The sequence below is a fragment of the Mobula hypostoma genome, chromosome 4 (assembly GCF_963921235.1).
Source record: "Mobula hypostoma chromosome 4, sMobHyp1.1, whole genome shotgun sequence".
Taxonomy (NCBI): domain Eukaryota; kingdom Metazoa; phylum Chordata; class Chondrichthyes; order Myliobatiformes; family Myliobatidae; genus Mobula; species Mobula hypostoma.
The window spans coordinates 33165142-33191325 of record NC_086100.1 but is presented as its reverse complement, the minus strand read 5'-3'; the positions used below and the strand labels follow the sequence as shown (position 1 = coordinate 33191325).

The following is a 26184-nucleotide window of genomic DNA, read 5'->3' as shown; positions in this document are numbered from 1 at the left end:
AGAAAGACCCATTAGTTACCTTCATTTAGGAGACTGATAATACGTTTCAAAAGCTCTGAAAAATCTGCTACCATTTAATCAACAGAATCTTTCAGGATTCAACCATTTAGTTTGTCTCAATGATTATTTCATTCCAGTTCAGAGCAGATTCTCATTGGTTTCCATCTCTTGGGCTGCACCTCAGGGGTGATCTTTCTCTCACCCAAGATGATAGTTTAGCCTTGAACTTCAGACTGGCTGTCAGAAGATTCTGTAGTTACACTGCTGTCACCCAGAGAAGTTAGTTAATGAGAATTCTTCTCTAGGTCAAAGGGAGTTCATCACTGTTAGAAAGAAAGTATCCATTATTACAAAATGTGGTTATGTTTGTGTAACAGCCTATTTCAGGTAATTATTAGAAAACTGAATAATTACTGTTGATATGTTCAAGTCCCAAAGGTGTCTTATTAGCCTAAGGCGTGCAACAGAAATATAAACTCTCAGTGCTGGGGAAATATTGTTTTGTGTAAAGGCTGGTTCCAGTTGAATTACTAACCCTAAGTGACATGTTGCAAGTTATTAATTGACTAGAATAAATGAGTTTGTGGCAGCATAGAAAATAAACTGGTTTAGGGACAGAAAGGAGAGAAATGGCACGCAGTTATTTATCAAACTGGTGGACTGTTTCCCAGAGGTCAGTAGAGCTTTTTTTAATACATATTCATGGAAGACAAGACTATGGAGGATAACATTTTCAAGTTTGCAGAGGATTCAGCTTGGAGGTGTGGTGAGTAGAGTGGAGAGTAGTGGTAGATTTAAACAAAGCAAAGGCTGTGAAAATAGGCAGACATGCAAATTATATTTAATCCAGACTAGTACAGTTTGAGAAAATAAATGAGGAGAGGTAATACAGAGTAAGGGTACAAATTTCAACAGCTGCAGCTCATGAGGGACCTGGTGTACATATGAATAAATAGTTAAAAAGTACTTTGAGAAAGTGGACACCAGCAGGAAGGACAGCAGAGCAGCAATGGCTGGAGTTCCTGCAAAATATGAGGGAAGTGCAAGACAGACATATTCCAAATCAGAAGAAATTTTCGAATGGAAAAAGGACACTACCGTGGCTGACAAGTGAACTCAAAGCCAAAGTGAAGGCAAAAGAGAGGGCAAAAAAGGAAGCCAAAGTTAGTGGGAAGATAGAGGATTGGAAAGCTTTTAAAAACTTAAAGAAGGAAACTAAGAAGGTCATTAGGAAGGAAAAGATGAATTATGAAAGGAAGCTGGTGACTAACATCAAAGAAGATACTAAAAGCTTTCTTAAGTATATAAAGGGTAAAAGAGAGTTGAGGATAGATATAGGACCAATAGAAGATGACGCTGGAGATACTGTAATGAGAGACTCAGAGATGGCAGAGGAACTGGATGCGTATTTTACATCAGTTTTCACAGTGGAAGACATCTGCAGTACACCGGACATTCAAGAGTGTCAGGGAAGTGAAGCATGTGCAGTGAAAATTATGACTGAGAAGGTGCTCAGGAAGCTCAATGGTCTGAGGGTGGATAAATCTCCTGGACCTGATGGAAAGCACCCTTGGATTCTAAAGGAAGTAGCTAGAGAGATTGCAGAGGCATTAACAATGATCTTTCAAGAATCGCTAGATTCTGGCATTGTACCAGATAACTGAAAAATTGCAAATGTCATTCTGCTATTTAAGAAGGGTGGGAAGCAGCAGAAGGGAAACTATAGACCTGTTAGCCTGACATCAATGGTTGGAAAATTGTTGGAATCGATTGTTCGGGATGAGATTACGGAGTACCTGGAGGCACATGACAAGATAGGCCAAAACCAGCATGTATTCCTGAAAGGAAAATCCTGCCTGACCAACCTATTGAAATTTTTTGAGGAAATTACAAGCAGGGTAGACAAAGGAGATGCAGTAGAGGTGGTGTACTTGGATTTTCAGAAAGCCTTTGACAAGGTGCCGCGCATGAAGCTGCTTAGCAAGATAAGAGCCCGTGGAATTACAGGGAAGTTACTAGCGTGGGTGGAGCACTGGCTAATCAGCAGAAAATAGAGAGTGGGAATAAAGGGATCCTATTCTGGCTGGGTGCCAGTTACCCGTGGAGTTCCACAGGAGTCAGTGTTGGGACCGCTGCCTTTTACGATATATGTCAATGATTTGGACTATTGGGTTGATAGATTTGTGGCTAAATTTGCCAATGATACAAAAATAGGTGGAGGAGTGAATAGTGTTGAGGAGACAGTGAGCCTGCAGAGAGACTTAGATAGTTTAGGAGAATGGGCAAAGAAGTGGCAAATGAAATATAATGTTGGGAAGTGTATGGACATGCACTTTCTTGGAAGAAATAAATGGGCAGACTATTAACTAGATGGGGAGAGATTTTCAAAATGTAGAGATGCAAAGGAACTTGGGAGTTCTTGTGCAGGATACCCTAAAGTTTAGCCTTCAGGTTGAGTCGGTTGTGCAGAAGGCGAATGCAATGTTGGCATTCATTTCTAGAGGTATAAAATATGTGAGCAGGGATGTGATGTTGAGGCTCTATAAGGCACTCGTGAGACCACATTTGGAGTATTGTGTGCAGTTTTGGGCTCCTTATTTTAGAAAGGATACACTAACATTGCAGAGGGTTCAGAGAAGATTCACGAGAATGATTCCAGAAATGAAAGGGTTACCGTATGAGGAACATATTTACCTGCTGAGAGATGGGTTGGTGCCATATCACCACATTGTGCTGACCACTATCCTCAGTCCCACAAACCAATCCCCCACTAATCTCCTGCTGACCACCCCACCAGCCCAGGTCCTATCTTTTCCCCTTTGCTCCTGATCACTCAGCCCAGGCCTGCATCACTAATTAAGGAACCTGCTGAGAATCCATGTCGAGGTCCAGTCACCAGCCATTCCCTTACTGAGTCCCCTCCCACCATGATTGCCACTCCACCCTGATGCCAGGTCCTGAAGCTGATCACTGAAGGCTGGGAATACCTGACGTGGTCCTGGAGCTCTTTACTGATCACTGCACCAAAAAGAGACATTTACCTACCTCAGGCACCAGACCTAATCCCCAACGCTTGCCTAACCCAAACCCCTTAACCAAAATGCCAACTCAACACAGTCCCAGGCCCTTTTTCTGATGATTGCTTTGTTCTCAAGGTCTTTACCTGATTATCAAAATAACCCAAAGATCCTTACCCCATTATTAACCAACCCAAATCTAGGCCTCTTGCTCCATTGTTGACTCAAGGCAGTCAAACACTCCTTACCCCTGTACAGACCCAATGCCTCTTACCTTATGCCCATGATCTGTTCACTAAGACCTTCCATGGGGTCTGATTCTGATTATCAATCTGATACTACTTCATCCAATTGCCAGAATAATTTGCGACCTGTGCCAACCCCAGAACTTGAACAGAAACCAGTTGTCTCTTCTCACCTGACCCTGACTTACTCCTGGATAGTATATCTTTTTGTCACAGAAGACATCATACCTCTTTGACACTCTGGTATTGCTGATAATTGCAGCAGTCAGCACATAACAAAAGACAACCATTGATGTGTGACTACACATTTAGGACCAGAGCAGACTGAGGTGCAGGAACCACAAACTCTGACCTTTTCCCTTAGAGGGCTTGCAAGTGCTGTACAAACATCCCTTAGAAGTGTGCCAGGCTGCATCACTGTGTCATTAGCGACTCCTTCTTCAGAAAGATGGGCTAGTTTTTGAAAGATTAATATGCATTGTATACCAAGCTGACAATCTTCCAGAAACTGCTGGAGCATCTGTCAGTGTGCGTCTTGTGAGTAACCAACGGAACACTGTCCTGCATCACATCTGTTTGGGATGAATGTCAACAAATTATTCACTTCCAGATCCAGGCAAATGTACAATCCAGATGGAACTGGCTGATGATCATTTTTCAGACAAGCTAGTGATAGTTCTGAGCCTGTAACTGTGCAAATTTTCACAGGAAAGATCGTTCCCACCATCAGTGAAACTAAGCTTTGGTACTGTACTTGTTTACCTTAGACATCTTGCTCAGGGGATCCATCTTCATGGGGTTCTTCATCTCCTTTTCTCGATGTAACGTGTACGAACTTCCAAAAGGCATTCAGAAGATCCCGCCCTGAATGCTATGGCACAGGGGCAATATCTTGGCATGAGCGGGGGAGAGGCTAATGAGCAGAAAGTCATGTCAGTGTTGGATTAGTCATCAGTAACCGGCAAAGTGCTGGTGCCTCAGATACTAACAATCGACGAGGATGAGGTGGCTTCGTCCACCTTGGCCAAATTCGTTGATGATAAAAAGGTAAATTAGGTAAAAGAACCACACGGGTATATAGATTTGTTATGAGAGAGGAAAGAAGTTGGAAGAAATTGTTATGGGTAAATATGAGGTTATCTAATTCACAAGGAAAAATGAAAAAAAAATTACAGATAGATAGATACTTTATTCATCCCAAAGGAAATTATAGTGTCATAGTCACATTACAAGTGCACAGGTATATAAATATTAGAAGAGAAGAAAGAATAAGAAATAAGTTACCTCAAATAGTCTAACAGGAGGGGCACCACTTCCATGGCTGTAGGTTGACTCATTATGGAACCTAATAGCCAAGGGTATGAATGACCTCATATAGCGCTTTTTGAAGCAGTGCAGTTGTCTTAGTCTATTACTAAAGGTGCTCCTCTGTTCAGCCAAGGTGGCATGCAGACGGTGAGAAACATTGTTCAGAAATGCCAGGATTTTCCATAGGGTCCTTTGTTCCACCCCAGCCTCCTGTGTGTCCAGTTTGACTCCTGCAACAGTGCCAGCCATTCTAATCAGTTTATTGAGCCTGTTGGCATCACCCATGTTGATGCCATTGCCCCAGCATGCCACCGCATAGAAGATTGTACTGGCGACCACAGATTGGTAGAACATGTGAAGGAGAGGCCTACGTACTCCAAAGGACCTCATTCTCCTCTGGAAGTAGAGGCGACTCTGGTCCTTCTTGTACACAGTCTCTGTGTTGGTGCTCCACTCAAATCTGTCATCCAGGTGCACCCCCAGATACTTGTAGGTCCTCACCACATCTGCATCCTCACCATCAATAGTAACAGGGAGCAGTGTCGACCTAGTCTTCCTAAGTCACCATCTCCTTTGTCTTACTGATGTTGAGCTGTAGATGATTCAGCTTGCACCATTTGTCAAAGTCCTCCACCAGGGCCCTGTACTCATCCTTCCTTTATAAGCCCAGCTATTGCTGAGTCATCAGAGAATTTCTGCAGATGACATGACTCAGTGTTATAGCTAAAGTCCGAGGCATACAAGGGAAAAGGAAGAGAACCAATACAGTCACCTGTGGGGCCTCAGTGCTGCTTATAACCATGTCTGACACACAGCTCAGAAGCTGCACAAACTGGGGTCTGCTAGTCAGGGAGTCCATTATCCAGGATACAATGGAGGTAGCAACGTCCAATGAACAGAGCCTTCCCCCAGCAATAAGGGCTGAATGGTATTGAAGGCACTTGAAGAATCAACAAACATCATTCTTGCAGTGCTGCCCTGTTATCCATATGGGAATAGGCTCTGTTCAGCAGGTAGATGACAGCATCATCAACTCCAATGTGCTTCTGGTAGGCAAACTTCAGGGGACGGAGGGGTTGGAACTGAGCCAGGACCAGCCTCTCTAGAGTCTTCATGATGTGTGAGGTCAGGGCCACTGGACGGTGGTCATTCAGGAATTTCAGTAGGCACTTCTTGGGTACTGGGACCACACATGTCGTGTTCCACACGGTCAGGACCCTTTCCAGACTGAGACTCAGATCGAGAATGTGCTGGAGAACTCCACACAGCAGCTCAGCCCAGTCCTTCAGGACCTTGGGGTTCACACCATCCGGTCCCAATGCTTATATATTTTAAACAAAGCGTGATAATGCAAGTTACAGTACCAAAGGCTATAATAAGTGAAAAACTACAACAAAATGTGCAGATATAGTAACAGATTATGAATTTTAAAAGAATGTTAAGACGTATTGCATTGAGTATGTAGTCTATTTGAAAGCTTTGATGCGACTTTACAAGGTGCTTTTGATTTCCATATGTCAGGACTAAAACACTTAGATTGAATGAAGGGACTGCATATGTAAAAAGCTTGAGCAGGTTGGGTCTATATTTATTTAAGTTTAGAAGGAGAGGTGATCATTGCAACTTAAAATCTCCGAGTGGCATTGATAGGATTGACATGGAGAGTGAGGGTATCACTGTTTCAGAAAACTGCTCAAGTGTAAAGGGATTTCTTCCCAATGAGTTTCATGAATCCTTAGAAGTCTTCACCCCAGAGAGCTGTGGAGGCAGAGTCACAGATTATATTCAAGTGGGAATTTCAGCTGCAAGGAATCGAAGGGACAGATCAGGAATTAGTTTGAGGTAGGTTTGGATCAGTTATAGTGGCAGAGCAAGCTTGAAGCACCAAGCAGCTAGTCCTGCTCCCGTTTGTTTATGTTTTTATATTCTTATGTAACCTTGTTCACTGAGAGTAGCCAGAGCAAATAGGTGTGGCTCTTGACTTTTCTACTGTATAACTGAGTAAGTGGTCTCTGTGCTCTAAGCAAAGTGGGGGAACTTGCTCAGAAATGTGCAAAGATGATCGCAAAATTGCTTCTCGGCCTTTTGGCTAAGAGAAAGTGTAATGTGTAGTGTAGTAAAACTGCATGATATGCACCTGCAGGGAGATTGCAGAAACTGTGATGAAATAAATGAAAATACTTCCACACCTCTTTGAATGATCATTTTTTTGTTCTTTGCCTAGCTGTGTAAACGTAAAAGTTACAAATCTGATGACAAGCAAAATGTAATTTATTCCAAATAGTGTCAAACACCTGGTAAATAGAATGTCATTTGCATGGCTTTGAAACATCATTTATCTAGCTAATAATTCGGTTGAAAGGACTTATTCTTTACAATTGTTCTGTATCACTCAAGTAATTAATTTCCTCTTTCTGTTTTGCCCCATAAGCTTTATGAAGAATCCAATAACAACAGAGAAAGCCACATCAGAAGAGAATCCTTGCAGTTTAAGCACCAGTGATGATAGCATGGGAAGCTGGTCACAGCTCATTAATGAAGAGGACCACGCAGAAGACAGCAGTAGCTATCTTCATCTCAGTGAGAGGTCATTAAAAATATTACCGCACATTCATTGAAGAATGAGAGGTTGGGTGATTATTACTTAAGCTTATAGACTTGACAGTAGGTTCATAACAAAATGTTGAGGATTCAATCATTCTTCAAGCAAATTAAAATGAACGTTACTCATGAGATTGAACTCATCAACTACAAGAAATGATTCAGTGTAACAAAGAGTTAAGTAGTCAGGGAAACAGAGTTTGTTATCCCAGACTGTAATATGATAATGAAGTATAAAGGGCTATGGTAAGATTGGTGATCATCAGAAGTAATATAGTAACATCCAACTAGAGTGTAAATAATTGAATCAGTTAAATGGCTGGTTGTGTGTGCAGATGCTCCCTTAGGAATGCAGTATGACTGGAATAATAAGCAGTGGGCAAAAAGAGGAAAAAAAAATATAAGCAGAGGAGATTGTGCAGATGCTGGAAATCCAAAGCAACATGCACAAGACGCTGGAGGAACACAGCAGGTCCAGCAGCATCTATGGAAAGGAATAAACAGTTAACGTTTTGGGCTGAGACCCTTCTTCAGGACTGGAAAGGAAGTGAAAAGATGTTAAAATAAAAAGGTAGGGGAGGGGAAGGAAGATAGCTAGAAGGTTATAGGTGAAACCAGATGGGTAAGGGCTGGAGAGGAAGGGAGGGGAGTGGACCATAGGAGAAAAGGAAGGGGATCCATAGGAGAGGTGATAGGCAGGTAAGAAGAGGTAAGAGGCCAAGTGGGGAATAGAAGAAGAGGGGAGGGGAGGGAATTTTTTTTACTGGAAGGAGGAATCAATATTCATGCCATCAGGTTGGAGGTGACCCAGAAGGAATATAATATGTTGCTCCTCCACCCTGAGGCAGCCTCAACATAGCACAAGAGGAGGCCATAGATTGACATGTTGGAATGGGAATTGGAATCAGAATTAAAATATTTGGCCAGCAGAAGTTCTGCTTTTGGCTGCTGGACTGGAGGGCCCTAATAGAGGAAGGCAAGCTTTAAGGAGGACGATGGGAAGAAGATTTTCAGCAAGAGGCCATGAGCACAGAGTGCTCAGGAAACAAATCCCCTTTCTGAATCTCAGCTTGCAATGCCTTACAGTTTACTGTTTCCTACATCGGCACTCTCCATTCAAGTGTTGACTGTGGATTCCAGAAAACAATGTATGGCTTCTCTCAGACCACAGGCTTCCTATGGGTACAGAGCGACACTGAATGCACCACATTACTTTGAAAGCAGTGCATGTCAGCTCTGAGATATCTGTGGGCAGTAGTGTCCTCTCACCCTTGACCTGAAACTAGTGTGTGAGCATCATGCAGGTAGTCGGGTTGATAACTCCATTCTGTGGTGTCTGCTATGATATTTGCATCTGAACCACTTTGACAAGTGGAAGGATAGTTACTGGGTGAAGAACACTATATGCTGGCAATATGGTTTTTGACTCTAGTGCAAAAAAATGTAATCTGAAATATAAAAACAAACCATTAAGTTGTTCAGACCATCGCCTCCGTTTCTCTACATGAGACAGGCAACACTCAGCTCAACGGCTGATATGGAGGGCACATCTGTCATCATCAGTTATGTAGAAGTAAAAAAATCATGCATTTGTATAGTCTTCAGCCAGAAAGTACTTTAGAAGTTTAGTCACTATAGTGGCTTAGGAGATGTGGCAGCCCATTTGCAAACAACTTCACATAATGGTGTGATGACTAGATAATCCATTTTCAGTAATAGGGATAAATATTAGCCAGGATATTAGGGATAACCCCAGCTCTTCAATACTATATAAAAGATATATTTGCATCCAACGTAAGAGGGTACAATCCCTCAGCATGTCATCAAAGGACATATGAGCAGAATTAGGCCATTTGGCCCATTGAGTCTGCTCTGTCATTCCATCATGGCTAATTTGTTATCCTTCTTAGCTCATTCTCCTGCCTTCTTCCCATGACCTTTGACACCCTTACTGATCAAGAACCTATCAGCTTCTGTTTTAAATATACCCCATGACTTGGCCTCCACGGCCATCTGTGGCAATGAGTTCCACAGAATCACCACTCTTCGGATAAAGAAATTCCTCCTCATCTCTGTTCTAAAGGATGTCCTTGTATTCTGAGGCTGTGTCCTTTGGTTCTGGACTCTCCCAGTATAGCAAACATCCTCTCTACATCCATTCTATCTATGGATGGAGAGGCTGGCTAATTAGTTGACCTTCTTTCAAGATCCTATCCCATCCCCAGTTCCTGCCTACACCACGCAGCCTGGTTCTTGTATCATGCCCTGAACTAACTCAATTTTCTTTGCACTCTTGAATTTCCAAGCAGTAGGCCATCAAGCAAAACATATGTTGTCCCACTATGCTGTAACTATTTAATGTCCTTTTACAGAGTCAATGAAGCTCCTGGAAATTGTTGCTTTTTCTGCCTGAACCATCTCAAGTTGTTTGATATTTTGGCATGAATAGGAAGTGGTTTAATTGTACATAAAAGAGTGAATGAGCATAAGTTTCAAAAGTTGTGGTGGCATTATTATCTGCATTTTTGAAAGATGTGTTTAAATATGAGGAAGAATCCCATTTAATTTCAAATTCCCTTTTTTATCATTAGCAATGGGAATAGCAGTGCTTCAAGTAGTCTTGGTCTAGTGGATCTCGATGCCTATCAGGAAAACCTCTCGATACGTACTTTACCCAGGTTTGATATCATATGTTGTTCTTAAAACATTCTGGGATAAAGAAAATATTCTTTAGCATTTAAGAAGTTTGCACTCAATACTTAAACTGACAGTTCTCTTCAACGAGGCAATTTCTCAGGATTGAGGACTTAAGAAAGTTCAAAGTAAATTTTGAAGTTCAAGTTTACTTGTCATTCAACCATACATGAATACAGCCAAACAAAACGATGTTACTGCAGGGCAAGGTGCAAAACACAGTACCAACAGTCCTACACAGCACAAGGCACACATAGCACATATAAGACAGCAGTAAAATACAGCCACACAAAAAAGATAGTACAAGTCCCTGGGTCTATGAACGTTGCAGAATTCTGAGGTTGAAGCACTGACTCCAACCTGCATACTGCACCACATTGCCTCTGGCACTTTGGTGGAGTGCACAGATCTGATGCCTCTCTCCCCAGCAGCTGCAAACAAGCAACACCATGGCTTGAGGCCTAGTCCTTGCTATGACGAAGGCCATGCAGCTCCCACACTCTTCGCCAATAAACCAGTGAAGCGTATTTGCAGCATTAACAAGGGCCTTGCTATCACAGGAAAAGCAACTAAGACAATCACTTGCTGTCAGACCGCACCACCTCCTTTGTCCACCCACTCCAACACCTCTTTGACACAGGCAGCAGCACGGTCTGCACCAACACCTTCAGTTTCTCCACCAAGAAACAACTTGCTAATGGGGTGGACCTGCAGTACTTTACATTTTTAATGGCCAGCAGGGTCTTGAGATCGTAAAAAAATACATTTAAAATAGACAATACCACCCTGGGTTGGCCCCGTAGAATCCGCCCTGACCGAGCAGGTTGCCCTCTTACCAGAAGTTTATTATCAAAGTATGTATACGTCACCATATGCTACCCTGCAAATCATTTTGTTGCAGGCATTCACAGTAGAACAAAGAAATACAATAGAATCAAGAACTAAAACAAAACACACAAATGACAAACAGCCAATGTGCAGAAGAAGACAAACTGTGCAAATACAAAAAAAGACATTATAAATAGATAGATAAATAATACCTAGAACATGAGTTGAAGAGTCCTTGCAAGTGAGTCTATAGGTGTGGAATCAGTTCAGTGTTGAGGTCGGTGAAGTTGTTCATGCTGGTTCAGGATCCTGATGATTGAAGGATAATAACTGTTCCTGAACTTGGTAGTGTGGGATCTAAGGTTCCTGTAGCTCCTTCCCAATGGCAGCAGTATGGCCTGGATGGCGGATGTCCTTGATGATGGATGACGCTCGCTTGTGGCAGCTCTCCTTGTAGAAGTGCTCAACGGTGGAGGGGACTTTTATTGTGATGGACTATGCCATATAACCCGTGTTTTGTGGGCTTTTCCATTCTAGCTTCTTGGTTCTTGAGATTACTTGGTTTCACTGCAATAGTGTGGGTTCTGAATTGGCAGATGGGGCCAAATTGGGACCCACGGTCTCTGGCAAAGAATTTGCTTATCAGGGTGGAATGGTAGCTTGGAGGATGGTGTGCTTCTGCTAGAATTTAAGCTGGGTTTTAGTTTGCATGACATAGAGACTCAAGGTTTTCAATTCCACCCTAAAAGCCCTTTCTCAGTTATGAATAATCATAGACCAGAAATTCCTATTGGTTGAATTGGTTAGCGCCTCTCCTGACCTGGTTGTCTGTTGACATATCTGAGCCTGGAGTTAGATGTCCAGTTCAGAAGTCTTGTGTTGGCTATTCACAGACTTGGCCTGTCCACTGGAGAAAAAGAGGATTGAGTGTAGCTAGAGTCTGAATGACTGCGAAATTGGCTGCAAGAACATGCTGACATTTATCTAGTTACCTTGTCAGTGGACCGGGAGGGTTTTGTGAAACAAAGTTGATGATATTTCTCCAGTACCATTTAAGTGCCTACTGTCAGTAGGGCATGCCTCACCAGTATATAAAGTGCAGGGATCATTGCTGCCCAGTAGACCATGGGCCTTGGTCCAGGTCACACACAAACATATGAACATACTGATTAGGAGAAGAGTTAAGCATAAACTTTTACTCCATATTCCCAGCTAATCATGGTAACATTCCACCCCCTTGTTTAACAATAATCAATCTAATTCTGCTTTCTAAATAGTCATAGACTCTGCTCCTACTGCCTTTTAAGGAAGAGATTTCCAAAGACTCAAAGGTTCCTTACCTATAAAACAAAAATTCATTTCTGTCTTAGATGATCAATCCCCTATTTTAAAACCGTGTCCTCTAGATCAATATTCTTCCATGGGAGAATGCCCTGTGCTTTTGATCTTTAATTGCTACTTTCACCAAAGGAATAAAGTCTATGCTGGTGCACTGAAGGCAATGGTGAATTTCATTGTCTACCTTCTTTGGAGGTGGCTCTCAAAATATGGGAAGCATTCACACTTTCCAGATTCTCATATTGTATCTTTATTATCAGGGTGCAAAGTTGCTTCACAGGCATTTAATAGAGAACTTATATTTTATTTTATTGTCCAAGTATAAGACCCATACTGTCATGTTTCTGTAATGATGACTTGGAATTCCACCCTCTTAATCTTTGCAAACATGTTTACCCAGAGCAAAAACATGCCTACCCAACCAGAGTCCAATGGGAAGCAGATTTTTGTGCTTGGGTCCCTTTGAACCATTTGGGCTCAGGTTGGATTCATCTGTATTAGGTATCTAGAAAATAAATAGCATAGACAGATATAGAGAAAGAATGAAACTAGCAGTTTAGAAGACACATGCATTGTATATGTGTGAGGGATCGGAAAGGACAAAGTGAGAGGAGGGAACATGAATAGTTGGGACAGGTCAAGGAAAAAACCGGTTAAACAAGGCCCTTCAATGCCTGCCATTGTTTAGAAACTCATTAACAATATTGATATGTCTATAGGACAGCAGTGGCCTTTGTAACAACCCTGGCAACAACTTAGAGAAATACCTTGAACCATTTTCCTGTAAAAAATGTAAATTCAGAAGTTTCCAGAGGAGCACAGGTTTCACTTAGAAGAGAAAAGTTTTCGGATTATTCTGACAGTTATTTTTTTCTCTATTGTCCGCAACAACTTTGGTTATACCTAGTTATTTATAAAATGAGTGACATGGGAAACACCTGAATATACTGCAGTTATACATTTATTATATTGTATTTATTTTATTTCTTACATCCAAGGGAGTAAAAATCTTTATGTTGCATCGCCATTGCAATGTACAAGCAACAAAGAGGGGAAACGTGGGAGGATCTTGCCTAAACACTAATATTGTTATGTGTGTGTGGAAGAAGCTGTCCCAAAGCCTGGTGGTCCTGGCCTTAAAGCTGCGGTACCACTTCCAGACAGTAGCAACTGAAACAGTTTGTGGTTAACGTGGCTGGAATCCTTGATGATCCGCCGGGCCCTTTTTATGCACCCGCTGCTGTAAATGTCCTGAAAAGAAGAAAGTTTACACCCATAGATGTGCTGACCTGTCCGCACCACTCTCTGCAGTGCCGTGGTTGAGGGTAGTATAGTTCCCGTGCCAGGCGATGATACAACTAGTCAGGCTGCTCTCAATGGTGCCCCTGTAGAAAGTCCTAAAGAATTGGGGACTCATGCTGAATTTCTTCAGGCTTCTGAGGTGAAAGAGGCGCTGTTGTACTTTTTCACCAGTATACACAGTCTGGGTGAGATCTTCAGCGATGTGTATACCGAGGAACTTGAAACTACTCACCCTCTCATCCACAGTCCTATTGATGTCAATCGGGCCTAGTTTGTCTCCTTTCCTTCTGTAATCCACGATCAACTCCTTCATTTTTTTGACATTGAAGGAGAGGGTGTTTTCTTAGCACCACTGTCAGGGCATTGACCTCCTCTGTAGGCTGTCTTATCATTGTTGAAAATAGGCCTATCAATGTCGTGCTATCTGCAAATTTAATCAGCAGATTGGAGCCGTACATGGCAACTCAGTCATGGATGTATAGGGAGTAGAGGAGGGGACTCAGGACGTAGCCCTGGAGACCACCTGTGTTGAGGGTCACAGGGGCAGGAGTGAGGGAACCCAACCTTACCACTTGCCGGCAATCCCACAGGAAGTCCAGAATCCAGCTGCACAAAGTAGGGTGCAGGCCAGGGTCTCTGAGCTTCTCGTCAAGCCTGGGTGGAATTATGATGTTGAATGCTGAACTGTAGTCCAGGAACAGCACTCCAGCATAAGCATCCACCTTCTCCAGGTGAGTGAGGGCCATATGTAGTGCTGTGGCTATGGTATTGTCTGTAGTTAGGTTGTGCTAGAGTAGGCAAATTGTAGAGGGTCCGTTGAGGGTGGTAGCATGGTGCAGATGTAGTCCTTGACCGGCCTCTCAAAGCATTTGCTTATGATTGAGGTGAGTGCAACAGAATGCCAGTCTTTCAGACATGTTAAGCTAAAGCATTTAAGCTCTGTGCTTCAAATTGCCATAAAACAGTCCTGAACCCTGTTGTATGCCCCAATTTAAATTTTACCAGCAATATAATGGCCTGAAATTTCCATTTAATAGCTAAAAGTTAAAATTTAACCTGTATAAGTAAGTGTGTGTAGATATTTGGCCTTGGTCCTTCTCAGCTGATGTCAGGGACCATTATTATGGGAAATCTGCCCACTGAACCTGTACCGTTAGGTTGGCAGGTTAGAAGGAAGTATTAGGCAATTTCCTTTTCCTTCATTTGAGTTGATCTGAACATTAGAGAACATTGGATCTTCCAGCCAAATCCATCTTAAAGGATGGTGCCATCCAGATTGTCGAGATTAGAGGTAAGCCAACCATGTTTGCTAATCCATTTTTTGCTCTTAAGAAGAGTGGCAACTTGGATCTCGGCAGTTAGCTCTTATTTGGGGAGCTTTATGTCCTGTAAGCAGCACGTCCCGCTCTCAGAAGGGTAGTGACAGCTAGTTCATGTGTGACCAGAGGCTTGCCAATTGTCAGAACAGTAAAAAGATGTTGCATGATTGATGGGCTAAATGGCCCAATTCTATGTTCTATGTCCCTGACATTCACATACATGGGAAACAAACACAAACACAAGAAACTGATGTTCCCAAACCCGACCTGGGTCTCAGATGTGAAAGGAACACCATTAGGGAACTGGAGGAAGTTGGCACTTCCGTAAGAGGCGGTCTAGGAGTTCCACATTCCAGTGAATGACCTCAGATCAATTCGGCCCTCATCACATAACAAAAACCATGAAAACTTCCTTAACTACTTTGAAATGTGTCATAGATGTTCAATTCTACTTGACCGCAAGGATAGAAAATTATTTAACTCCAAGTCAACATTCAATAATTATGCATTGACTTCCCATTGTACTTTGAAAGGGTAGCCAAACTTTAGTCCATGATAAAAATGTTTGCACAGAGAAAGAGGGTAGAACAACCCCACAGGAACATTTAGATGATAAGATATAATGGAGAAATAATAAAAAGGGGAAGCATTTCAGACATAGAAAATTCAATATCAGTAAGTCTGAACAAGAGTACAAATTCAGATCAGCATATCCAGTTGCAAATCATCCTTGCTTCAATGAAACAATTTCAGCATCAACCTTGTTGAAATAGTATAGTTCCCTCAGCAATTCTCCAAAACAATACACAGGAAATTAGGACTCTTTTTTTAGAAGGCGTAGCCACCATTCATTATTATTGGTTGCATGGTCTCATAAGTGCTGCCCCACTATTTAAAGGGAGCCTCCTGGAATAGATACAAGCACAGCACATGAAACCATGATTAGGTAGATCCCTTTAAATATTTTTATTATTCTAACACCAACATTCTTGGCCCTTTCCCCATCTTCAAAGTCCCTATTGTGCCAATGCCCCAATTCACTTAGCCCCTGATCTCTCATCCTACCTTTTATTCAAGGCCCTAATATCTAGTTCCCAACCAAGGCACCTTTCTCATAGCTTAATATCTAGTCACAGTCCCATGCCTCATCAATCCACGTCAGAATCTCTCAGAGTCTAAGTCCAAAGATGTCTCTTTTCTAGCCTTCACACCTTTGAGCCACTCAAGGCCATAATGAAGTCTTAAATAATAGGCCCATTCTCTCCCTCCTCCAAGGCCTAGGCCAAAATTCGCTGTATTTCCTCTTGTGCTCCACAGGTGCAAATATGTCATGAAATTTGTTGTTTTATGGCAGCAGTACAGTGCAAGACATAAAAATCAGAAATAAATGGGTAGTGAAAAAGAGGAATAGTGAGGTAATGTTCATGGGCCATTCAGAAATCTGATGACAAAGAGGAAGGAGCTGTTACTAAAACAATGAATGTGAGTCTTAAGGCTCCTGTACCTCCTCCCTGATGGCAGTAATGAGAAAAGGGCATGTCTATGAGATGGTACTGTATATCACAAATGATGAGGGTCTTATATGATGGGTGGCACTTTCTTGAGGCACTGCTTCTTGAAGATATTTTCAATGGTGGGCCCAGTGGAATTTTGCAGCATAATACTGCAACAAAATAGTTTACCTTGCATCATTCTTCAGTTTCATCACTTTCGTGTCTAACTGCGGATAAATCTTGGATTCTATTAATCCTGGCTAAATCTAGGCTTCACCAAGACTCCATCTGGCTGACAACAAATGCAGCAAACTTGGATATATTACACTTGGCATCCTTCAAGCAAATCAGTGATATAGATTTTAAACAGCATTAATTTGTGCAGACTCCCAAGCCAGAATGCATTCATCCTCCTCTATCCATTTACTTACTCCATGACATGTAAATACGTTACCCCAAATCCATTTGCTCTAAACGTAGAAAACCTACAGTACAATACAGGCCCTTTGGCCCACAATGCTATTTAATAACCACTAGACTCCTCATTGAGGGCCTTCTAAAAGTGCAAATACAACACAACTATTGATTCCTCTTTATTCACTCTGCTGGCTACAAACACATAAATCAAAAGCAGGACTTCAGAAAAGCAGCAGCCTCTGGGGCAGCATGGTAGCATAATGCTATTCCAGCACCGATGCCTGTTCAGTTCCACCGCTGCCTGTACAGAGTTTGTATATTCTCCCCATGTCTGTGTGGTTTTCTCTGGATTCTCCAGTTTCTTTCCACATTTGAGAGGCACAAGTTAGTTGGTTTATTGGTCACATGGGTGTAATTGGGCAAACAAGCTTGTTGGGCTGGAAGGGCTTGTTACAGTGCCGTGTCTTCTAAATAAAAATAAATATAAGTTTTACTGCAACAGTCAATCAGCAGAGGATATTAAACCCAGATCACTCTGACTCAGATGCAATCAGACAGTTGGAATAATAAGTACAACTACATTCTCCTATGAACCTTTTGCTTTTACTTTTCATATAAAAAATTGAATATCCCAAAATTTTATCCTGTCTAAACTGTGAAATTGTAAGGGAATAGTAAGCTTTTCCTGTACAAAAGCTTACTATTTTGTACAGGAAGATGAGGCAAATCAAACGAGGCTTCATCTTCATCACTTTGCATAACATATTTCAAATAATCATGTTAGTTTTTTTTACACCAGTGAAATCATCAGTGAAAAGGACACAGTGAAAGAGAACCAAGAAAGTTTGGATGGTAAGGTTTATATTTTTGTTCAGTGACAAAACAATACATTCTATCAATCATTTCACATCACGTATAAATATATTGAATATTTTTCTTCCCCAAGAAAATACATCGCAGATGGCACTTGACACAATCAACTGCCATATGGATTTTCTTGTGCTGAACTTTGACCTAAGCCCTGAATGTGTCGATTCCGAATTGAGAGCAATTTTACAGTGGATAGCAGCTTCAGAACTTGGTTTTCCAGTGATTTACTTCAAAAAATCTCAGGAAAATAGGAATCAAAAGGTAATTTCCTTTTCATTACCTCATTATTATTCTCTGTCACTTATAATACATCCTGTGACTTAGTAGATCCACACCAGTTTTCAATTGCTGGTCAGAATAAGGTATAGAGAACTATAGACTTTTTTCCACTTTGAAGGAGTTTGCCAAAATGAATAGAAAATAACCACCCAGTGAAGTGATGATATAATAACTACTTGTGGATAGAAAATCAGCCCCAAGTAAAAAACATGTTAGAGGTCAAATAGAGAAGATGCTGGAAATACTCTGCAGGTCAAACCATGTGCTTTTTTAGTGAGATATTTTCGGCTTCTGCAGTTATTTTGATTTTCCTGTTACAGTGTCAGTTTCATTACAGTTGTACTGAAAGTAATTTCGGTCAGAAAATTCCAATATGTCTCTTATAGAAAGAGGCAATTATCTAAAAATTTCACTGTTCAGTAGTCTTTGTCAGCTCTACACATATACAGAAATAAAATGGTTCCCAGAGCGGAAAACAACACGACTGTTTTCTTGATCAATCACACCACTCTGACTATAGCACTTTCTATTATGCAGCTGGGCTATAAGCAGCATTGAAGACTAATCCTTGTCCAAAAAACAACCCCAATTCATGACACTTTCTCCAACCCTTCAGCAATTTTCCCCACTGCATCAAGTTTAGAACCCCAAGGCCAGAAGTTCTCTATTTTCCATTGTGTGTGCTGCAATGACACAGCGCACCAGGAGCTCCCTTAATGCAAAGCAGGTCCAATAATACTCTTTGGCCTTCCAGTATTAATACTGAATTTCAGAGCATTGATCACAGAGCTAAAATATGAGGCAATTAATTAAAGCAACATACATCAAAGTTGCTGGTGAACGCAGCAGGCCAAGCAGCATCTATAGGAAGAGGCGCAGTCGACGTTTCAGGCCGAGACCCTTCGTCAGGACTAACTGAAGGAAGAGTGAGTAAGGAATTTGAAAGCTGGATGGGGAGGGGTAGATGCAAAATGATAGGAGAAGACAGGAGGGGGAGGGATAGAGCCGAGAGCTGGACAGGTGATAGGCAAAAGGGGATACAAGAGGATCATGGGACAGGAGGTCCGGGAAGAAAGACAAGGGGGGGGGGTGACCCAGAGGATGGGCAAGAGGTATGGCTCTGCAGGAATGATGAACTTCAAAGCTAATTAAAGTCCATCATTAAGGATGAGGTTTTTGGTTACTTGGAGGCATATGATAAAATAGGTCAAAGTCAGCAAGGTCTCCTTTAGGGGGAATCTTGCCTGTCAAATTTGTTGGAATTCCTTGAAGAAATAACAAGGAGGTTAGACAAAGGAGGGTCAGTTGATATTGCTTATTTGGATTTTCAGAAAGCCTTTGTCTAGGTACGTCACATTTGGCTGTTTACAAGATTAAAACCCATGGTATTATAGGAGAGATACCAGAATAGATAAAAGATTGGCTGACTGGCAGGAGGCAAAGAGTGGAAATAAAGGGGGCTTTTACTGTTTGGGTGCTGCTAACTAACAGAGATAGTGAATCTGTGGAACTCATTGACGGCTGTGAAGGCCAAGTAATCGGGCATATTTAAGGCAGAGGTTGATAGGTTCTAGACTAGCCAGTGCGTTAAACATTACAGGGAAAAAGCAAGAGAATGGGGTTGAGAGAGACAATAGATCAGCCATGATGAAATAGCAGAGCAGACTCGATGGGCTGAATGCCCTAATTCTGCTCTTACCTCATATGGTCTTATGGCCAATTTGTTTAGATTTTTTTACCTTCTCAGGAGGTTGGTGAACTACTCTTGTTGCATCAGAAAATATGGCAACATCTTTGTACATAGATTTACATTTGCTTAAAATTTAAACAATCTCTATCAAAAGATAATTGGCAGGTCAGCTTTTTTGAACTACACTCTGTAGCCAAATTCATAGATTATAGTAATTTAAGACACTGAAGCAGAAGTAGATAATTTAACCCATCACATACCATAAAACATGGTTGATTTTTTATCTTAGTAACACTGTCCCACACTAAATTCAGTACCTAAATCTGTAAGGCATGCAGACTCAGGTGACATTTTTAATACCAGCTCAAAACCAATTTATTTAGCCTTGCTTTTAACTAAAATCTTTTTGTATTTTATTTTCATGTTTATTTTTATATTTTATTTTATTTTCATGTTTGCACTTTATCCCATTGTAAGACACTTCGAACTACATTGTCTGTGCGAAATGTGTTCTAAAAGTAAGTTTTTATTATAGAAAGCATCCATAAACAGCAACAGAGATAATTCATTTGTCAATTGAATTATCTGATATGGAAGGTAGATCCAGACCCTTTACAAACTCTATTCTTCTTCAACTAGTGATATAGAATCTTCTACATGAGCTAAATTTATAGATTATGGTAATTTAAGACATTGAAGCAGAAATAGATAATTCAGCCCATCACATACCATAAGACATGGCTGATTTTTTACCTTAGTACCACTTCCCTGCACTAAGCTCATATCTTTGTTTCTCTTGATATCCAAAAGTATTTTCCATTTTTATCCTATATACTCTGCAGCTGAACCTCTGCAGTCCTTTTGGGTAGTGATCATTTGCCTGAAGAAATTTCTTCTCATTTCAGTCTCTTATTTTGACAGTTCCAAGCCCAGCCAGCAGTGACAACATAATTGCAACTTGCATGTCAAGACCTATTAAGAAATTTGGGTGTTTCAATGAGATTACTTCTCTTTCCTTAAAAAGATTAGAGAGTGTAGTTCCAATCTGTTTCATCTCTTTTCATAGGACAACCCTCTCCCATCTCAAGATCCTCATTAAATCTTGTTAAATTTTGATTGCACTTGGTCAATCATCACCCTGTATATCTGGGTGCATTATACCAGTGTATGAATAAATAGCATGAGATATGGTTACTCCTGTACTTAATGCCTCTTCAAATAAAGACACATGCATTTTTTCCCAATCACTTGCTGTGTTTACACATTAACTTTCTATGATTCTGATACATGGACAATCAGGACCTCTGCACGACAATACCATTCAATCACTTACTATTTAAAAATGCACTGATTTTCTACTTCTTCAAATATATCGGATAATTTTACTGTACATTTTTCACCAATATAAACCATCTGGTCATACCCATATCTATTCACTTGGCCTATCTATAGCTCTCTGAAGCCTCTCTGTAACCTCCTCATAGCCCACATTGCCACCCAGCTTTATAATATCAGCAACTTGAGTAGAATACACTTAGTCTTCTCACCCAAATCATTTATATAGAATGTAAACAACATTAATCTTTACAGAATCACACTAATCACAGACTCGTAAGTCAATGATACATTTATTTTTGTCCATCCATTAAACCACAGTCATACCATACAAGTCTATTAACACTAACCCCGTAGACTCCAATATTATTTAATAACCACTTGTGCGGCCTTTCATTAAAGGGCTTGCAGAAATGCAATTACAGCTCATCTATTGGTTTCTCGTTATATATTTTTCTAACTACAAACACATAAATCATAAAAGGAGACCTCTGAAAACAACATTTAAGGATCAAGCAAGAGCAGATATTGAACCCAGAACTCTCGGCTCAGATGCAATCAGACAGTTGGATCACTAAATAAAATTACATTCTCCTCTGAATTTTCCCTTGTATTTTTAATGCAAAAACAATGAAAAATCCAAAACTTAATCATAAGTCTAAACTTTTTCTTTGAGTCCAGATACTCTTGGCCTGAAACGTCGACTGTTTACTCCCATCCATAGATACTGCCTGATCTGCTGAGCTCCTCCAGGACATTACATGTACAGTATGTCTTTAGATTTCCAGCATCTGCAATACCTCGTGTCTATAAGGTATTGCTTTGATGTGTTCTTTATCTAAACCATAAATTCTGATTAGCAATAAATATATTTCTTATTTTAGTATGCACTCACCTTTCCAGCTCCACAGTTTTGTCCATGCTTCACAAGATGTGGGTCAGATTGTCCATAAGAATCATACACCAAGACTCACCCTTAAAATTTCCTTTCCTGATGGAATAAGATGTCTCAGCTTTCTATGCACTCCTCCCTCAAGAATACAGTAAAGAGCGACAGAGTTTGGGTACCAAACTTCCCCTGATTTTATGATTAAAATTTGGAGTTACTTGAAACTTGCATGAGAATCTTGTAAGGAAACTCCGCCACCTCACTATTTATTACTATCACAATTGTCTCACTTACACAATCTTTTGGGCAAATAGAAGTACATGTATTTCAATTGATCTTAATAATGCAAGTGGGAGAAGGTGATTAACACTCTTCAAAGTTCAAAATAAATTTATTATTAATGTACATATATGTCACCATATGCAAACCTGAGATTCATTTCTCTGCAATTGTACGGAATATGATACATTATATATATTCAGAGAAATGGTACTGATATACCTCAATCAGCACTGAGACCATCAGTGAAAAGTGATCATATAATATTATTGATATCACTTGCACAATGTTTTGTAGCCTCTACCTCCATTGTGAGAAAGGAAAATGTTGAATGGCTGAAGATGTTGTATGCCATGACTGAATGCTGTACCAGGAACAAACTTAATGTCTCTGCATTTGATTGAGTTTTTTGAGGAAGTAAAGAAGGTGATTGACAAGGATAGGGAAGTGGATGTTGTCTTTTCTGAACTTGAAGCATTTGACAAGGTCCCTTATGGACCAAATAGACAAGTCACATTCGTTTTAGAGTGGATAAGTTGGATACAAAATTAACTTAGTCATTGAAGATAGGTAGTGGTAGAGGAGTGTTTGTGGAGGTCTGAGGCCAATAGTGTTCCATCTCGGACCATATAAATGACTTGGATGAAGATTTAGGTCATTTGGATGAAGATTTAGGAGAAGCAGAACAAACTTTGACTATTTTCTCTGAAGAGGAGTCCTGATATAACTATATAAATTTAAGTGAGAGAAAGATAAGGTAGGGAGTCAGAGTCTTTTTCTGAGGGCAGAAATATCAAATACTAGAGGGCATAGCTTTCAGGAGAAAATGGGAAAACGTGCAAGGCAAGATATGTTTTAAACAGAGAGAATGGTAGATGCCTGGAATGTGTGAAGGAAAGCAGTTAGGTAGGAGCAAATACAAGAACAATGTTTAAACAGACACATGAATATGCAGGAAATAGAGTGATGTGGGCCATACGTCAGCAGCTGGGATTAGTTACCTTGGCATCACAGTGGCTGAAAGGCCCTTTGCTGTGTTGTACTGCTCCGTGTTTTAGGTACTTATGGATTTTTCACAGAGACCTTAGTGTTCTCTATTATATGTGTTGTAGACACTGTACAATTACAGCCCTGATTATTCACTGTCATGTGACTAATTTTCACCACACTCCTTGTTTTAATTGCATTCCATGGTGTGGAACGTTCTCTAAAATCTTCCTGTATGTTCTAGGAAAGAAGTTATACTGTCCTCTACCCTAATTCTACTTGTCACATGATTTGTTTACCTTCAGGCTCTCCAAAACTGACTGCTAACCAAGTTTTCACAATCTATATTTATGTAGAAATTACTCTTCAATGCTGTTCATCCTTCTGCACACACACTCCAAGATAAAAATAAGAATCACCTCTCTGCACTTATCATCATGGAATTTCCCAATGTGTGATGAAAAAGCAATACAAAAAAAACATCAGAACAACACAAAAATAATTGACTGTGATATGATTTTTAATACTGAAATTGTTAAGGGACATATATAATTGCAAATCCCTTCTTTTCTTGATGGTTAGGTAAACAAGTATGCAGATGAAAAATAATCAGAGCAACTGCAAATGTAGAAAACAGAAATTAAACATATTGTTAACAGCATGATTATAAATTCTGTAGAAATAGTATTATATAGTGTACTTTCTCTTTTCAGTTCGATATAGAAGGCAAAAATACAATAACCAATTTCTTGGTTTGGATTCAGTTTTTAGATGTTATCCACTTTGTTGACCAGAAAGCCTGGAAGCTCAAAGATCTGTTTCTTGCAATCATACAGTTCTGTGAACTACAAGAAGAGGGAGGAAGGCTTCCAACATGCAGTCTGTTTGACTGGCTCCTTGAATTTGGCTAAATATTAACTCACATTTTTGATCATGTAGGTAGAAAGAAATAATATTTAGTTTGAAACTCTTTGGCACTGGAGTTAATTTGTATGAATATTTTAAAGCCAGGTTGTGATTTTTGAAGTGACTAATCAAAAATTAGCTGGGTAACACCAAGTAGTACTGTATACGAGATGTGAAACCAGCAGTTTGATTTATGTCAAAGAAGAATTTGTTATACTTACCCAAGATATGGTGTTCCTGCCATGTAATAATTGCAGAGTTGATGCGACCATTTATGTTTAAATGTGGATAAGTATGTTATTTCATCACCAAAGCAGTCTCACCATTGCAGTGGAGACACAGTGTATGTACTTTTCAACTTAAGTGTATGAGAGCTTTCACAATGCAAAACTACAGTCAAAGCTGAATACATTATCTTTTATCTGATCGGTACTGTACATGTGAAGATGAAGACACTGACATTCACAAGCCATATAGCATCAGACAAGCCTGTACTGTATATGTAAATTTGTGTGGCATGTATTTGAGCAGATTTGGATAGACTTATTAAAATTGAACATTGGATGTACAGCAAGCTTGTTTGTCTGATCATCCAACCTTTCAGTTAGTGAACAGTTTCAGATAGCTGCCTAAAAATTATTTTAAGGTACAGATGCTGTTTACTCTGCTGAAATACTCACACAATATTAGTTCAAACATTAGAATGTAATAGAAAGAAATGCTGCATATCCAAACCAAAACCTTTGCCAAATTAGTGCTACCTAGCTAGTACTAAAATGGTTTCACTCTTTGGCAGCACAAACAAATTAATGAGAATTATTCCAGTTGGACACTGCATAAAATAATTCCGAAATTTATTGAAACTAGCCCAGTATGATAAATGAAAGGAGAATAACAACAGTAATTTTTGCAGGGGCATACTTCAGAGATAGCAGAATTGTTGTGAGCAGTTTCTTTTAGGTCCAATTATTTATTTATTTTCAAAATATTGTCATTTTTCTGAAATATCAAATTTTAAAAAGCACAACTGAGAGGGAAACCTTAGCATACATCACTATTAAAGATTTTTAAAATATTGTATTTCATTAAAACAAATATTTGAGGTAAAATAATTGGATTTTGTATTAAAAAAATACATGGGTTTATTTGTAATACTTATTTCCAGTTACTTTGCTAGAAATAGTCACATATTTTATTCTGAGAATTTATTATGGTGCCCTGGCTAAGACAGTAAAATAGATTTTAAAATATGCACATAAAATTGCCACTCAATTCTTGTTTGGATTTAGTGCTCTACCACAAACTAAATGTGGTAATACTTTCTGGATTACTATTAGAACTTTGTATGAAACCAAACTATGTTAATGTTATTTCGTGAAACTGACTCATACTGTATTTATTCACAATAAATATTGATTAAAAGTGTCAGGACTGGATTTGTCCCTTTGAGCCCTAAAGTTCTTCCTATTTTCTCCTCTACTAATGATAATGTTGAAAACAATTTTCTTTTTCTGGCCTTGTTAGAAGGAAGGCAGACGATTAAGAAATCATGTCACAAAGATTGACACACATGAATACTGTGATCATCTTAATTTAATTGAATTTAATGTTAACATTATAAGCATCATAACAATCAACCCGATGGTCTTGAAAATTTTCAGGTTCTGATTTGATCGGGTAGATAATCTGCATCTACATAAATTATGGCAGTGGCGCGGCTGGGAATATCCAAATCCAGGCGGTTTCTAGTTCTAGTCCATAATAACCACACAAGAGACTGAAAACTTGTACCTGCCTATCCTATGATTTACTGTAGCTAGGATCAGTATTGGATACTGTATCCTTCAAACGTGTGAGGGAATGGAACATGCATATGCAGAGAAGAAAAACTAAATTAGCTTCTGTGCTGAAGAAAAATAGATAAAATTTTAATATAACATTTTGCTATATACTTGATTAACAGCAATACCCGCCGGACATGTACAATATATTTTTTTTCGGTGCAGCCAACCCTTATATACACTTCTCCAAATAAAAATCAGATGGAATAACTGCTTCACAAACATGAGAAAATCTGCAGATACTGGAAAACACAGAAAAATGCCGGAGGAACTCAGCAAGCCAGGCAGCATCTATGGAAAGGAATAAACAGTTGAAGTTTCGGGCCAAGACCCTTCATCAGGACTGGCAAAAAAGATGAGAAGTCAGATAAGAATGTAGGAGGAGGGGAGGAAGAAGTACAAGGTGGTAGGTGATAGGTGAAATCGGGAGAAGGGGGTTAGAGGGTGAAGTAAAGAGCTGAGAAGTTGATAGAAAAAGGTAAATGTCTGAAGGAGGTGGAATCTGATAGGGTAGGACAAAAGACCATGAAGAAAGGGAAGGAGGAA

The 26184-nt window shown here is 40.0% G+C and overlaps 1 protein-coding gene across 2 annotated transcripts in view; it reads left to right on the top strand.

The window, feature by feature from the left end:
- Positions 1-25637, top strand: part of sphkap (SPHK1 interactor, AKAP domain containing) — a 144114-nt gene extending 118477 nt beyond the window's left edge. Inside the window, exons 8-12 of one of the 2 annotated variants that reach the window (XM_063044842.1) lie at positions 7002-7157; positions 9763-9849; positions 17362-17414; positions 17509-17693; positions 23656-25637. In XM_063044842.1, coding sequence (XP_062900912.1) covers positions 7002-7157; positions 9763-9849; positions 17362-17414; positions 17509-17693; positions 23656-23802 — 628 coding nt within the window. In that variant the 3' untranslated portion in view covers positions 23803-25637. The remainder of the gene's footprint in view (positions 1-7001; positions 7158-9762; positions 9850-17361; positions 17415-17508; positions 17694-23655) is intronic. The other variant, XM_063044843.1, reaches the window with a different exon arrangement.
- Positions 25638-26184: the final 547 nt, after the last annotated feature.